This window comes from Esox lucius, chromosome 12, assembly GCF_011004845.1.
Source record: "Esox lucius isolate fEsoLuc1 chromosome 12, fEsoLuc1.pri, whole genome shotgun sequence".
NCBI lineage: Eukaryota > Metazoa > Chordata > Actinopteri > Esociformes > Esocidae > Esox > Esox lucius.
The window spans coordinates 33,138,099-33,154,820 of record NC_047580.1 but is presented as its reverse complement, the minus strand read 5'-3'; the positions used below and the strand labels follow the sequence as shown (position 1 = coordinate 33,154,820).

General features: G+C 42.0%; 1 protein-coding gene across 1 annotated transcript in view; it reads left to right on the top strand.

The window, feature by feature from the left end:
- The window catches only part of sort1b (sortilin 1b), a 30,441-nt gene that overhangs the window by 6,380 nt on the left and 7,339 nt on the right, over positions 1-16,722 (top strand). The window contains exons 5-11 of the mRNA XM_010902426.3: positions 541-614; positions 2,050-2,099; positions 2,210-2,337; positions 2,496-2,640; positions 2,857-3,012; positions 3,320-3,529; positions 16,392-16,560. Coding sequence (XP_010900728.1) covers positions 541-614; positions 2,050-2,099; positions 2,210-2,337; positions 2,496-2,640; positions 2,857-3,012; positions 3,320-3,529; positions 16,392-16,560 — 932 coding nt within the window. The remainder of the gene's footprint in view (positions 1-540; positions 615-2,049; positions 2,100-2,209; positions 2,338-2,495; positions 2,641-2,856; positions 3,013-3,319; positions 3,530-16,391; positions 16,561-16,722) is intronic.

Here is a 16,722-nt window from a genome sequence, read left to right as displayed (position 1 = left end):
ATTGGGGGTTTGGTGGGGCCCTGGGGCATATTGGGGGTTTGGTGGGGCCCTGGGGGATATTGGGAATTTGGTGGAGACCTGTGGGATATTGGGAGTTTGGTGGAGACCTGTGGGATATTGGGGGTTTGTGGGGGCCCTGTGGGATATTGGGGGTTTGTGGGGGCCCTGTGGGATATTGGGGGTTTGTGGGGGCCCTGTGGGATATTGGGGGTTTGTGGGGGCCCTGTGGGATATTGGGGGTTTGGTGGGGACCTGTGGGATATTGGGGGTTTGGTGGGGCCCTGTGGGATATTGGGGGTTTGGTGGGGACCTGGGGGTTCCCACCAAACCAAATTGCACATCATATAATGATTTGGTTCCTAATAAATACAACGGCGTGTTGTGGAAATCCCCATATGCTGTCATTCATCTGTCCACAGAACTGAGCGTAGTTCCTCAGAATCTGTAAAAACATTTGACCTGTGATAACAAAAGCAGAGGGAGTTGAGACAATTCTACAGTTAATATATTCAATTTATGTATTTTGAATATCCCTTACAGAACGAGTTGTGGTTGTCGGATGACTTTGGAAAGAACTGGAGGAAGATCCATGAGATGGTCTGCCTGTTCAAATGGTAAGCTGAGACAACTAAGGAAAGAGCAATAGCATTTAGCAGAAGAACCCCGTCTGACACTGGGTTTTGGATCGGATATTTTAGCAGCCAGTTGATCCATTTTTAGCAGCCATTTTAGTTCCTGTAATGAGTCGTGTTGCAGACTTTTTGTTCGTTCCCTCTCAGACACCTTGTGTCCAGCCTGAAGTTGAAAGACATACCCAATACAGGAGATCCAGAAAATTGGCGGTCATGCCCTGTGACGGACCAGCTTCCTGTCCAGGGGATGTGCTTTTACGTCAAGCTGTGCCGCGCTGATCCATTCAGGCTGGCACACAAAAACCACCCAAGCCCACTTGTTTGTCTACCTACTTGTACCGATTGTGGAGTTGCATTAGTTTGACCAAATCTCTGTCAGGGAGCTAGTAGATAAGTTCTAGGTTTGTCGTGTTGAATAAGCACGCTAAGTAAACATTCAAAGCCCTCCTCCTTTGTTATCAGGAGAACCACACATGTGGTAAATGTGGGCAATAAACAGGAATTTTAACTTTGAGTTCCTGTTACATAAGTTACTGTTTGAAAAGGCATTTCCTGGGTGACCCTTTACAGTGCTCGGTGTCAGCTCGGTTTCTGCAAGTCATTTCCTGGTTCTCTCTGCATCATCATGATGGAGGGGCTTCAGCGCTGGCTGTTTGTTTTACCCGGCTGTTTTTCATTCTGATGCGGCAATCCCCAGAGTGTACACACACACACACGCATCACATCACATCACAAACATGCATCACATCACAAACACGCATCACATCACACAGCAGCATCACATCACACAGCAGCATCACATCACACAGCAACATCACATCCCACAGCCCCCCTTCCTGCTAATCCCTCCAGACATTGATAGGGATTTGGGTCAAACTTAACTAGGGCACGACACCAGCTTCTGATAACAAGGATGATGGAAGAGTTGGAGCATAAGTAAATATTTGCGGGCACGTTTGTACAGTATGTCCGCGTCGTATATAGCAGTTTACTATGGACACGCTGGCGTTCAGTGTCATGGCGATAAACCGAGTAACTCAAGGTTCTTGAACTACAGCAGGAAGAGGCTCTCTGTGGCTTTCAGTAAGTCACTTACCTCATCCAGTGCGACTAATGGCTGCTTACATTTTCTCACTTGGAAATCCAACCCACAACCCAGGGCTATACAAAACCCTGCACAAGCCAAAATGACGCTCTTTCCAGCTGTACTGCTGTGGTCACTGTTTGTCTATTATATATCATTTATTATTATTATATATTTTTTTCATTTGGCAATTTTAGTTTAGTAACTAGTCTAGTGGAAACTCACCTTGTTTTGGGTTACATGTAAATGTTTGCTGAGCCTGGATTCTGGAATGTGTGGATGACCGCTCTGTTGACAGGCTGACTGACATGTCCTGTTTAACTCTGTTTCCAGGGGAATGGACAGTAGCATATTCTTCACCACGAATCTCAATGGATCCTGCAGTGAGTGATAGTGACACCTATGTGCAAAGCTAATAAAACTGATAAGGACTTTGTAACTAACAGAATGGATAAGGAAAGAAAGCAAACATCTCTCTCTTTGCCCTGTCTAGATGAAAGGGGGATGCTAGATTTGAAGAAGACAACGGACTATGGAAAGACCATGAAGACTGTTGCCACGAAGATCTTCTCCTTCGGCCTGGGCGGGAAGTTTCTGTTTGCCTCGGTCATGACTGGAACTGTATGTTTAAGAGAGCCTGCGGGGTGCCTTTTGTTGTTTCCTCATGTTGTGGGTTAGTTTGCATAATGCCTGTGTTCCTGTTTTGTTCTTGAAGCCTAAGGCCTATCTCTACCTCCATTTCTTCCTCTGTCTCTCTCTGCCCCCGCCCCCCGCCCCAGGGCTCTATGAGGATGATCCATGTGTCGACCAACCAGGGGGAGGACTGGAACATGGCACAGCTGCCTCCGGTTGGCCACGAGGAGTTCTATTCCATCCTGGCAGCCAATGACGACATGGTGTTCATGCACGTGGACGAACCCGGAGGTCAGTCAGTCCATAGTGCACGTGGCCTTGATTTTGACGGCAACCAAATGTTGATTCTCGAAAAAGTGTTTGGATTGTTGTTGAGGATACTGTGGGTCCTGCCTTCACACAGACGGGACTGCGAAAGCGTTCACACACAAAGTTTTTTTTTACTTGACCTGTGTTCCATCCCCAGACACTGGATTTTGTTTTACTTGACCTGTGTTCCATCCCCAGACACAGGCTTTGGCACTATCTATGTGTCGGACGACAGAGGCACCGTCTACTCCAAGTCTCTGGAGCGCCACCTCTACACCACCACTGGGGGCGACACCGACTTCACCAACGTCACATCTCTACGAGGGGTGTTTGTGACCAGCATCCTTGCCGAGGGTGGGTCCACACACACACACACACACACACACACACACACACCAACATCACGTCTCGTCTACGTTTGTGACGGCCAACAAAAGGCTTTGTGATTGTGATTTGTGATGACACATATTTTCTCTACATACACAAGGCCCCCATTGTGAACCAAATTTTGTAGTTTTATGAGAAAGTCAAAATGATACCTAGAATTCTTCAAATGCTCCCTGGACCGAAATGCTGCTTAAACTTTCTCTCGCCCTCGCACGTCATTTCACGCTGGAAAATCAGTGACACGATGTGGTGACGTCTCCTGTTTGTGACCCAGATGACTCCGTACGCTCCGTGGTGACCTTTGACCAGGGAGGGGAGTGGGTACCCCTGCAGAAACCCGCCAACAGCCAGTGTGAGTCCACAGCCAGAGACCCAGACCGGTGCAGTCTTCACATCCATGCAGCCTACAGCATGACCATGAGGCTGAACGTCCCCATGCTGCCCCTCAGTGAGCCCAACGCCGTGGGACTCATCATGGCTCACGGTAAGTCGTGTACAAGCACTTGCCCTCTCTCTGACTCGGGTCGCTCGGTCTCTCTGACTCGGGTCGCTCGGTCTCTCTGACTCGGGTCGCTCGGTCTCTCTGACTCGGGTCGCTCGGTCTCTCTGACTCGGGTCGCTCGGTCTCTCTGACATTCACACAGCAGTTCATGGCTGTCTGTTTGTCTCAGACAAAAGGTGGCCATTGTGCAAAAGCCTGGTTGTGAGGTGAAGCAGCTCTTTGGGTTTTAGTTTCTCTGCCACTAACATCTGTGGCCCTCGGTCATGTCTCATGACTTCCTACCTTAAGTTTTCTGCACGATCTCTGTGCATTTGCATACATTTTACATACAGGTAGGTAGATCAAGCCAGGTCCTAAGACGAAAGACATTACTCAATATTAGGTGCTTACATTTATATCTGTCTTTTTCCAAAATAATCACTGCTAGTTAGAAAAGTAACAGAATGTGGAAAAAGCAAATATTTACCGAAAGCACTGTGTAAGATGACCCAGGGTTTAAATACTTGGGTGTTTTCAAATAACGTTTGTTGAATCAACTACCTGAAGTATTTTCAAGAAATGTTCTCTTAATATCCAAGTGTTTGAAAACATTTCATAGTACACTGTTTCAACCACATTACCTTAAAGCGTTATAATGCATGGTAATATTTATTCCTATTTAAAGTAAAACTATTTGAGTATGTACTAATGCATGCCGAAACATTTCACTTGCATTTCTAACATTCTACCAGTTTTGTTTTTAAATAAAGGAAATGTAAGATTATTTGACTCAAAGTCTAGTCATTGAATTACCCCTAATAGTATTTGAACCCAGGTCTGCATTAGATACTAAGTCAGAAATTAAAGGAACACACATGAATGTTTGGATTTCTCCTCTTGTCTGGAAAGTGTAGAGTCAACATTATATTAACAATATGAAGCCGGAGTGCTGGAAACAGTATTTCACTTCGCTCAGCCCACAAGCTCTCCCTCGCACACATGTGCGCAGTCTATGAAATCCTACTAGTCTGTTATCCCCTGCATTGAGGATTATGAAATGCATATGGAAAAAAACAAATGGCTGACATGCAAATATTAACATGCAAATTGTAATCAATATCACGTCCGCTTTTGGATATCTGGCATGCAGGGCTTATTCCATAAATGCTCAGAGTGCTGCGTTGGGACAGGGCTCTGAGGATTTCAGACAAGTTTGAAAGTCTATGTTGCCTGCAAACGTATTCCATCCCTGTGCTGTGGAAGCTCCCCTTATTACACAGACATAAGAAAGTGCCCTAATGAAGCAACATTTACCTTACCATTGACCTCCACATGTTAGCCATAAAAGCTGCTGTCACGGATGTAAAAAAAACAAAACAACCCCATTGAAGTATCGTTGGTCAGACCTGGAATCTGAAGGCAAATTCAGACCAAAGTGCAATCTACAGACGTTACAGATTAAGAGAGTACAATATATCAAACAGTTTTTATATATCCCAGTGAGTGTTATTGGATCAGTAATCCAGAAGTGAGAGCTGGGTCAAATCACACGAGCACTGCCAAAAAAGGCTGCCCCTCAAAATGCTAACATTTCTCAAGTGCTTAAGAAGGAGTTTTGAGAGGAGACCCACAGAGACCATCAATCACTTTAAAGGAGGTACACAGTTCAGTGGCTGTGAGTAAAGTAATGGTCCACTGGTCTAGAAAGAAGCCATTACTAAAAAAGTACCATTTGAAATCATGACAGTGACCCAGCTGCATTGTGGGAAAATGTTCTGTGGTCAGACTAGACTGTGACAAAAAATATGGCCAAAACACTGCATATGTGTCAACACACATCATCCCTAAAGTGAAGTATGGTGGTGGCAGCATCATGCTTTGAGGATGCTTCTCATCAGCAGAGTAGCCATCTTGTTAAAATGGCCCAGTAAATGACCTGATCTCAATCCTGGTGAGAATATATTGCAGAATCTGAAAACCTGGAGGACATCTGCCTAAAAGAAATGTAAATGTTATATTTGTAATTCATTAGAAGTATTATTCTGAATACTTCTGCAAGGCAGTGTATGAAATAAATGGAGTTTGTTTAAACGAACTGATGAATGGTGCTGTAGTTGTCTATTTACTTCACCCCTGAACACTAACTAACTAAATTTATTTTCAATCAATCACATTTATTTATAAAGCCCTTTTTACAACAGCAGTTGTCACAAAGTGCTTTACAGAGACACCCGGCCTTAAACCCCAAGGTTGTCCTCACGGAGTGTGGGAATGTACTCTCCATAATCAGGAATTAAGAATTAACTTTTATTTAATTAATTCCAGAGCATGACAGAAGTTAGAATAATGACAGAAATTAGATTAAGTACAACTTGCATAATTAAACCTTTTGGGCAAGAGCTCTGTGTGGCATCTGCCCTTGAAACAGAGGACCACCAATGTAACATTTTTAAAAGCAGTGGTGTTTACTAGGTAGTAACCCTCAGAGCCCGGATACAGGGGAGTTTCCCAGCCCTGTGGAGGTAGAGGAGGGGCTGAACAAACCCACCAATCAGAATAATGGAGAAAATAATGGAATATGAGAAGTACCACACAACAAGATTGAGGACAATGTACAAAGATGAAATTACAAGCAAGGGTAGGTAGCTCACCAACATTGTCACCAATATTAACAGAATAATCTTGAATGCCTTTATCTTAGTCATTTTTGACCCCTCCCTGTCCCCTTCCCCTGGCCCAGGCTGTGTCAGAGCCCAGAGAACTGAGAGGCAGCAGAACAACATCACAGACAACAGGATGATGTTCTGAACAAATGTAGCGTAGATGTATACAGCAAGAGTTACAAAGAAAGACCACAAAATGACTCCAAACACCAGTAGCCAGACAACACCACAACACCCCACTCTGTATCTCAGGGGTTTGTACTTCAGGAAGGTGACAGGATGGACCACCGCCAGGTAGCGTTCCACACAAATACAGCACTGGAACAGGGGTCGACCAGTAAACATGACACCTAAAGCAAATTTCCCAAGACGCTCAAATGCAGATGTTGGGATTTGTTTGCTCACAGCGTAGAACACTGAAAACAGGCAGAAGAGGATCTCCGACACGGCCAGGTTGACAGTGAAGAACTCTGAGGCCATCATCCCTCCGTTCACCATCAGCCACAGGATGTAGCCATTGGTAGGGACACTGAGGATGAGGTTGAGTGAGCAGGAAACCGCGATACAAATTCCTGGTACGTAGAGGCTAGCGACAGCAGTGCTGTTGGGCTCTGAGATGTTCATGTCTGTTCCTTCTGGTGCGTGAGCTTCAGAGGCCTACAAGGATAAGGACTTGTTATTAGGATGTTGCCTTTTGCATTGGAACTTGGGTACAGTTCTATTTCAGAAAAACCGAAAATTAAATGACCTTTTATTATTATATTGAATTAACCCAATGTCATATTATATATAGAGCTCCCGAAAAATATTAAGAGATCACTGCACCTTTTTCTTTCCTTTCCAAAAAAGTATTTTACTCCTTATTTTTCTTACAATAAAAAACATTGGTTCAAAAACATGTGAACTAAATCAACTACTTGTGCTTTGATTTAATCACATACTTGAAATTATTCAAAACACAATTTTCTTCCATAGCTTATTAGAAAAATTAGAAAAAATAAGAGACCACTGCACCTTTTTCTTTCCATTCCAAAAAAGTCAAAAAGGAAGGTTCTGAGTGAGGAACAGAAGGATTAAAATTAACAGACCACTACAAATTGAACACTTGTGTTCCTCACTCAAACTTTCCTTTAAAAATGTTTTGGCCTGCAGTGGTCTCCATTTTCTCTGGAGCTGTATGCATCGAGTCACAAACACACAAAGCAACTGTCAAATAAAAATCACTGTCATGAAATGCACTGATCAGCCGTCAATTACATCCTAAATATAGGATTCAAATGCTTCAAATGTATGGTTGCATTTGTTTCTATGTGAAATACAGTATGTGTCAAATTTCAAAAAACACCAATACTTTAAATTACAAGTGCAAACATGTAATTCCAAAGGTCTTGGAAAGTAACAGAAATGTCCTTAGTAGTATTTGTATCCAGTTCTGTATTAGAGTCACAGACGGAAGAAACAAACACAAATTTGGAAGGTTTAGAGTTTACATTGTATTAACAAGTTGAAGCAGTAAAATCCAGGGAACCCAAACCCCCCTAATGGTGGCATGTCATCGTCTTGATGGACAACACCAGGCTGACATGCAAATCAACATCCCAACCGCTGACCTGACATGCGTGTTTAGTCTGTGTGTGTCCCGGACACAGCTCTGATGGTTACAGACCGATCACATGGCCAAATGGTGTAGGGGCCCATCTAACTTAAGCTTCAGTCTGGGATTGTGGATTACATTTAAATGTAGACATTTAAATCAGTGAAGTATAACTCCAAGCCATTGATTCTTGGGAAGATATGTGTATTATGAATGTCTCGAGAGTTTAGTTCAACTAACAGACTGATGGTGCTACACCTGACCTGTCTCTTTACATGACCACTAAAATGTACATGTAAACCCTGTCCTCAGGGGATGTGGTTGATGCTGTCCTTGTGATGAAGCATGACACACCAGTATGTGTCCTTCACAAACATGTAGGTTTGGTTCATGCAGCCGACGGTACTGTCAAGACAGGCTTAGTTTATGCTTTCAAGAAACTTTGGTGGAAAAACCATAAAGCACAGCCACAGCAAGTTAAACTCTTAATAAAAGCAGTTTTAATAGAAACAACCGCTTGTCAGGAAAGTCAGGTGTGAGTGTTTATTGTGAGAAGTGCAACAATTACAAAAACGATTACATTTTGTTTATTACATGGAGGTGACATCGCTTGCATTTCCACGTTATTTAAAACATTCTGGCAGCTATTTCTACTTTGACTGGTTTCAAGTAAACTCAACACTAACTATGCTTTTAAACACAGTTTTTCTGCAATATCATAATATCATAGTACTTACCATTTACCATAAGCATTTAATTAAAGGGCTAAAACAAATATGAAGCCTGATTGTCAGAGAGCCCTGAAACAGGGCAGTTTCCCAGCTCTGTGGAGGTAGAGAAGGGGCTGAACCACACCCATGATCACCGAAATGGAGAATCCGATGGAATTTGAGAATGCCTGGGCAACCGGATTGAGGAGAGAGAACCAACATGCTATTAAAATCAAGGAGATGTAACTCACTAACATCGACACCAGGATAATCAAAATGGTCTTGAACGCCCTCATCTTGGTGTTTCTTCTACCCTCCCTGTCCCCCTCCCCTGGACCGGGCTGTTTCAGAGCCCTCAGAACGGAGAAGCAGCAGAACAACATGACACTCAACAGGATGAGGTACTGAACTAAGTACGAGAAGTTGTATAGAGACGTTGTAAGCAGGAGCATAGTGAACAAACCGCCCCCAAACACCAGCAGCCAGACAGCACCACAACACCCCACTCTGTATCTCAGGGGTTTGTACTTCAGGAAGGTTACAGGATGGACCACCGCCAGGTAGCGTTCCACACAAATACAGCACTGGAACAGGGGTCGACCAGTGTTCATAAAACTCAAAGAAAATCTCCCAAGACTTGAGAGCACAGTTAATTGGATCTGTGAGTTGACAAGGTTGATGACAGAAAACAGGCAGAAGAGGATCTCCGACACGGCCAGGTTGAGGGCAAAGAACTCTGAGGCGATCGTCTCTCCTGCTCCGTTCACTATCAGCCACAGGACATAGCCATTGGTGGGGACACTCAGGATGAGGTTGACTATGCTGGGAACAGTGAAAACACCCGGTCCATACTGGGTAGCGACCGAAGTGCTGTTTGTCTCTGAGATGTTCATGTCTTTATCTTCTGTGCTGGTGTGTCAGTATTTGGATTAGGATTTTTCCTGTTGCGATGACACCGTAAAACCCTACTAGGTTAAATTAAACAGGATCAAATTCAATTCCATTTCAACTCACTCAATTCCAGGAATAAATCAGTATCAGCAGAACAATATTTTAGTGAATAACTACCTCAATGTCCCATTTATCATATGTAATGGAATTATCACAATTCTACAAAACTACCCCTTCTCCCCCACCTTGGGAATATCTTGGTTTCTAATGCTGCACAGTTCCTCAAAGTATTTGGCACCCTTAATTAAAAAAAACTTTAGAAAAACAGTGCTGGTAATTAGCTATAATTGTATGCTAAGAAATATGGAAAAGCTATGTTAATACTAATATAATTTCTTAGCAAAAATCTTTTATTAACAAATTTAATACATTATTGTATTAATTATTGACACCCCTGAGTATTCCTATAAAAGCAAACAAATTGAAATCTACATTAGCGTATATGTTTTTAAGTGCAACCTTTAAAATCTGAACTTTAAATTGATTTTTTTTTTAACATTATAAAGTTTCCTTTGCATTGATTTATATCATTTCTGAATTTGGACCTAGCTTACTTTAAACAATTTCCAAATACATTATCTTAAATATAGAGTTTGTATTAAATTATTTATTAGAAGGTAGTAAATTGTTTAATATCTCCAACATATAAAACAAAAAACACATAAGTAAAGAATGCACACAGTTAATTAAAAATACAAAAATAAACATCCAAATGTATTGTAAAGTAATTTAAATCTGTAAATAGTATTTGAACCCAGGTCTGCAATAGTTAGAAAAATGTAACACACCTGAATGTATGGATTTCTCCCCTCGCCTAGATTGTGTGGAGTCGGTGTTACTTAAGATTGTGAACACAGATTTCATTTATACCCCCCCCCCCCACCCCCCCCCCCCCCCCCCCACCCCACACACACACACACACACACACACACATAAACACACACACCTGTCTCACTGCCGTGTTCATGCTGGCCTGTCATCAACCTGATTAATAACATCTGGCGCACATGCAAAAGCAGATATGCAAAATGTAATCAATATCCCAGTGAGTTGAGTATGATTGAGTTATGCCCGGCGGTCAGCAAAAGATGTGTTATGGTTTTGAAGTGGTGCAGAAGGTATATGTAATATTACAGCCATTGTAGGTCTGTTAAATCCCTTTTGGACTTTGACAGACTTTGATTTTGTAAAACTAATGACGCTATCCAGTTACGCTTTTCTGTGTAGGAAAAACAACAGGGTTATGGACAGTTTACATGCATCTGTGATTTACCATATACTTGTACAGTGACACGTGAGGGCGGGCCTCTGTAATGAGTTTTCGCCCTTATTGGCTAAAACTCTTTGGAGGAGACACGTCCAGCCCACATGTGAATGCTAGTGAAGAGTCCCTTTCCTTGATTTTGGCACATTATTGGTGGATTAATCTTCTGTACAACCAGTAAAGGTGGTTCAATGTTAAGGTTATATTATCCCCTACTTGGTGGTACCAAATATGACACAAACTTCAGAAAGGTGTATTCATAAAATTTTTTTGGCCCTAAACGTCACCTGTTCATACAATTTACCTGGTTTACTTTTAATTGAATACAAGCCAAAGGAAAAAAAGATGAAGAAGTGGACTTTTTCAGACCTTCAGGCAACATCCAGATTTTTGGCGTAATTAAAGTTTTTACTGTGTCTGTTATGGCCCTTAGAAAGCAGAAGCTACGACGATTTACTGAGCTTTCTAACGTTAACTGAACAGTTAGCTGAACCAGCAACTCATTTGAAAGCAGTCATGCTAACAGTGCAACAGTAAGCTAACTAGTTTTGCCAGTAATGGGATTAGCTACACCTCTGTAAGGTCGCAGGAACTGTTTTCTGATTGAAGTTTTGTGAAATCATTTCTAGGAGAGAGATGGTTTATAATCAACTAGTTCAATTTTTTCAAAATACCGTTGTTCTTCAGGAGCAGTTACATGAGCCGTTTTGGTGTGACATTTCTAAACATTTCAGCCCTAGCTCAGTGGTTATGCCGGAGTGATCCCTAGTGAGCACAAAGCCGTAGAAAAGATGTGTGGAAGTTGATTCTCGGATGGTGAGACAATATCCAGATTTATACCAGAATTAAAGGGTTTACTTTGTTATTTAGAGACATCAGTGAGATGTCTTACTCTGGGCCATCCCTTTGATATGCTCAATCAACGTTGGTAGAACAACCACAGAACACCTCGTAGCAAGTGAAACATTCTCCAATAAGGCCGTAATAATCAAGACCACTATTGTTAAGAAAAGTGAAGTTTGATTGTTTATTTTGAAAAAGCAAGTATTACAATCTTTTTTTTTTTTTTTTACTCTATCAGAGAGCCCTGATACAGGGGAGTTTCCCAGCCTTGTGGAGGTCAAGGCGGGGCTGAACAAACCCAGTGATCATACTTCTCATCTTCCATTATTTTCTCCATTAGTATCACGCAGCAGGATTGAGGACAATGAACATAAATGCATTTAAAGTAATGGGGGCATTTGCTTACCAACTTTGTCATCAAGATAATAGAAATGACCTTGAACGCCCTCATCTGCATGTCTTCTCTTCCCTTCCCCCGGCCCGGGCTGCTTGAGAGCCGTGAGAACGGCCAGGCAGCAGAACAACATCACAAACATTTGAATTAGCTACTGAATTAAGTAAACAAAGACATAAACTAACATTTCAGTCAGAAGCATAGAGACCAAACCACCCCCCGCAGCACCACAACACCCCACTCTGTATCTCAGGGGTTTGTACTTCAGGAAGGTGACAGGATGGATCACAGACACAGCCCTGAAACAGGGGTTGGACAGTAAACATGAAACTAAAACTAAGTTCAACTGAAAGTGCGACTGCAGTCATTTGAATTAGTTTGTCTAAAATTAAGATGACTGGAAAATAAAGCAGAAGAGGATCTCTAACACGGCCAAGTTGAGGGCAAAGAACTCTGAGGCCATCATCCCTCCTGCTCCGTTCACAGTCAGCCACAGGATGTAGCCGTTGGTGGGGACACTCAGGATGAGGTTGAGTGAAGCAACATATATTTGTTCTATAAGTCGGTCAGCCTCTGAAGTGCTGTTTGTCTCTGTGATGTTCACGTCTGTAACTTCTGTACTGGTGTGAGCTTCAAGGTTCTATAGTGATGAAGATTTATCAGGATGTTTCCTGTTGCTAAGGCATGGGAAAATCACAGACTATAGGAAACGTTTTCAATTTCTGTCAATCATCATCCGTAGCACAATATTATAATGTAGTATTAATCAATCAATCAAATGTATTTATAAAACCCTTTTTACATCAGCAGTTGTCACTAAGTGCTTTTACAAAACACCCGGCCTTAAACCCCAAGGAGCAAACAACAATAGTGTTGAATTTCAGTGGCTAGGAAAAACTCCCTAAGAAGGCTGAAATTTAGGAAGAAACCTAGAGAGGAACCAGGCTCAGAGAGGTGACCAGTCCTCTTCTCATTGTGCCGGGTGAATATATTAAGAGTACAAGTTGTAATAAATAATGAATGCATGTGGGCTGAGTCCACTGTCTATTTAAACATATTAACCCACTCAATGTCTTATTTAACCTAACTTCTGTAATCTTCCAAATTATACAACACTATATGATTCCCCTTTGTTTCTTGCGTTAAAGACCTTTGTTGAAATACATTTGTATTTCAGTATAAATAATATGGACCAATTATTTCTGTCCAGTGTCTGTGTTCTTTTGCCCAATCTTCTCTTTTTTTATTGGCCAGTCTTACATATGGCTTTTTCTAAACAATTTAGGGTTCCGTTACTTTTTAACTTAAATGCACATCAGTTACATAGAATTGTAATTAAAATCAATTATATTGTGTAGGCGTGAGCTTCAATGAACTACAATGATAGAGACTTGGTTGTAGGATGTTAGCTGTTGTTAGCTTGGTACCACACAAATTAATGAAAGGAAACAAGATTAGGTTCATTTTCAACAAAAAAAATCCAATCAATCATCATCATCAGCTCTTCATTAAAATTGATTTAACTCACTCAATCTAAACATATCTTTGTAAATTATTTAAAAACAAAATGAGTCCGACAAACAGAACCAGATTTGTGTTTCTCCTCCCGTCTGGAAAGTGTAGAGTCGACTTTACCTTGACAAGATGAAGCTGGAGTGCTGAGAACATGCAATACCTCAATGCCATCTAAACTAATGCTGGCTTGTCATCGCTTTGACAGACAACACCTGACTGACATGCAAATATTTACAGGCAAATTGTAATCTACAGCTCCGGAAAAAAATAAGAGGCCACTGCACCCTTTCCTTTCCAAAAATGTAAGGGTTAAACAGACGGGTTAAAATTAAGAAATCACTGCAAATTGAATGCTTCTGGGGGGGGGGGGGGGGGGGGGGGGGAGTTTTTCCGGAGCTGTATCTCACTGAAGTGCCAGAAACTGGTACAGACGAGCCTATACAAAATGCATAGCAACACCACCCATGCACGTCATTGGTTGTGTCTGCCAGTGCATATATAAAGCGATAGACATCTGTAGAAGCATCTAGAGCTGTTTCCGCCGTGAGAATGGCAAGTTATCATGATTTAAGTGACTTTCCCCTTGTGAGACGGGTCAGAGCATTTCGGAGGTAGAGAAGTTAAAATGTTCACGCACTACCATTTCAAGTGTGTACCATGAAAACAAGAATTCTGGCAAAACATCTAACTTACGACAGCAGTGTGGCCATAAAAGGACTGTGAGAACGTGACCAGTGTCGGCTGGCAAGAATTGTTTCACACGATAGGCGTGCAACACTGCCTCACATAACTGTCATAATTCCGCAGTTCTGCGCTCCCGTGGGAGGCCTACCAGGTATTAGACTGGTGTACCAGTTTTTCTTGCACTTCAGTGTGTATTTCAATCAAAGTCAATCTGGCATAATTTGCTAAGAGAACCATCACACTGGATTCAACTAGTTAGGTAGAACAACCATGCTAACCCAGTCCTAACAATTTAAACTGTCCTCAGAAAAGCCATTATAATAAAAATGACTGATGGTAAAAATAAAATGTAAACGCATGCATAAAGAAATAAAAAAAAAAATAGTTTGGTGGCGCTCCGTAAAATTTAAAAGCACATTATTTAATTAAACATTTTATTTCATTTAATCAATATGACTAATTTCATTCTGGTGCTTGTTGTTATTCATACATTGACAGGTTGCTGCATGGTGGACATTTTATTAAGTAAGACTTGGTCGGCTAACCTCTGACCTTTTCACCCATTGAGTGGTATCTGTCGTTGTGCGGGATAACTATGCCCAAGTGTGTATATAAATGATGAGATTGGGGATGAGATTGATTGGGCAAGAAACAACTGTTGATGGATGAGCCTGGAACAGCTCAGTTTTGTTCGTGTTTACCTTATGGGCTGGTATCCTACAATGAAGATAAAGATTTGGTAAGAGGATATTTTCCCGGTTGTTTTTTTTAATGAATCAATCCAAGGAAAAAAGACTGGGTCCAATTCTGAAAATCAACTATTATCAGCAGTACAAAAATTGTGTTATTCAACATCTGATGGAATAATTCAAACAAATATAAATTCCACAAAAGAAAGTCCCCACCATTGTTTATTTGAGACAAAGTCAGAAAGGAACACACCTGAATGTATGGATTTCTCCTCTGGAAAGTGTAGAGTCAACATTAGGTAGATCTGTAGAGCTGTACAGGGGGCTGGAGGCACTTCAGTTGAGGAGCATGCGTTCAGAAATACCTGGAACAGAATATCTGGAATACACGTATCGACATGTCATGTCCATTGTTTTTAAACTGATGCCGGCCATGATGACCTCATGGATCCTTGATGGACCACATCTGACTTGCAAAATGTAGTCTTCAAAGGTGACTGGGTATGATTGAAAAGAGTGATCTGTTAGGTCTGCTGTGGGTTTATCTGGGAGTGGTACATCTTGTACTTTTCTCAACAAATTTTGTATATACACCGATGAGACATAACATTATGACCACTGACAGGTGAAGTGAATAACACTGATAACTCCATTATCATGGCACCTGTCAGTGGGTGGGATATATTAGGCAGCAAGTGAACATTCTGTCCTCAAATTTTTCCTGCGTTTGAAGCAGGAAAAATGGGCAAACATAAGGATCTGACTGGATTGGCCTGGTCTGATGAATCACGTTTTGTTTTACATCACGTGGATGGCCGGGTGTGTGTGCGTCCCTTAGCTGGAAAACACATGGCACCAGGATGCACTATGGGAAGGAGGCAAGCCAGCGGAAGCAGTGTGATGCTTTGGGCAATGTTCTGCTGGGAAACCTTGGGTCATGTGGATGTTACTTTGACATGTACCACCTATCTGAGCATTGTTGCAGACCATGTGCACCTTTTCATGACAATGGTATTCGCTGATGGCATTGGTCTCTTTCAACAGGATAATGTGCCCTTCCACAAAGCAAAAATGGTTCAGGCATTGTTTAAGGAACAGAACAACATGTTCAAGGTGCTGACTTGGCCTCCAAGTTCCCCAGATCTCAGTCCATTTGAGCATCTGTTGGATGTGCTGGACAAACTGTTCCAATCCATGGAGGCCCCACCTCGCAATGTATAGGACTTAAAGGATCTGCTGCTAACATCTGGGTCCCAGTAACCACGACACACATTCAGAGGTCTAGTGGAGACCATGCCTCGACGGTCAGGGCTGTTTTGTCGGCAAAAGGGGGATCTACACAATATTTAAACAGGTGGTCATAATGTTATGGCTGATCGGTATATATATATATATATATATATAAAGCAGTGTACTTTAGGAATATAACTTACCAATTATTCTCAGATCCATCTTAGATGTCATATCTGTGATGAAGTATACAATATAATGTAATTTATTTACTTTGTGGTCTATTTACTTGACCTCTAACCTTCTTCCTGTGACGTCGAACCCTTAGGAAGCGTTGGTGATGCCATCTCTGTGCTGAAGCCTGATGTGTTTGTGTCAGACGATGGGGGTTACACCTGGCTCAAGGCCCTGAACGGACCTCATCACTACGCCATCCTGGACTCTGGTGGATTACTGGTGGCTGTGGAGCACTCCACAGAGCCAATCAAAACCATCAAGTATGTCTGTGTTTCAGAAAAAGGGCTCCGCTCAAATACTACATCATCACTGGCCATACTACATCATCACCTGCCATACTACATCATCACCTGCCATACTACATCATCACCTGCCATACTACATCATCACTGGCCATATTACTACATCATCACCTGCCATAC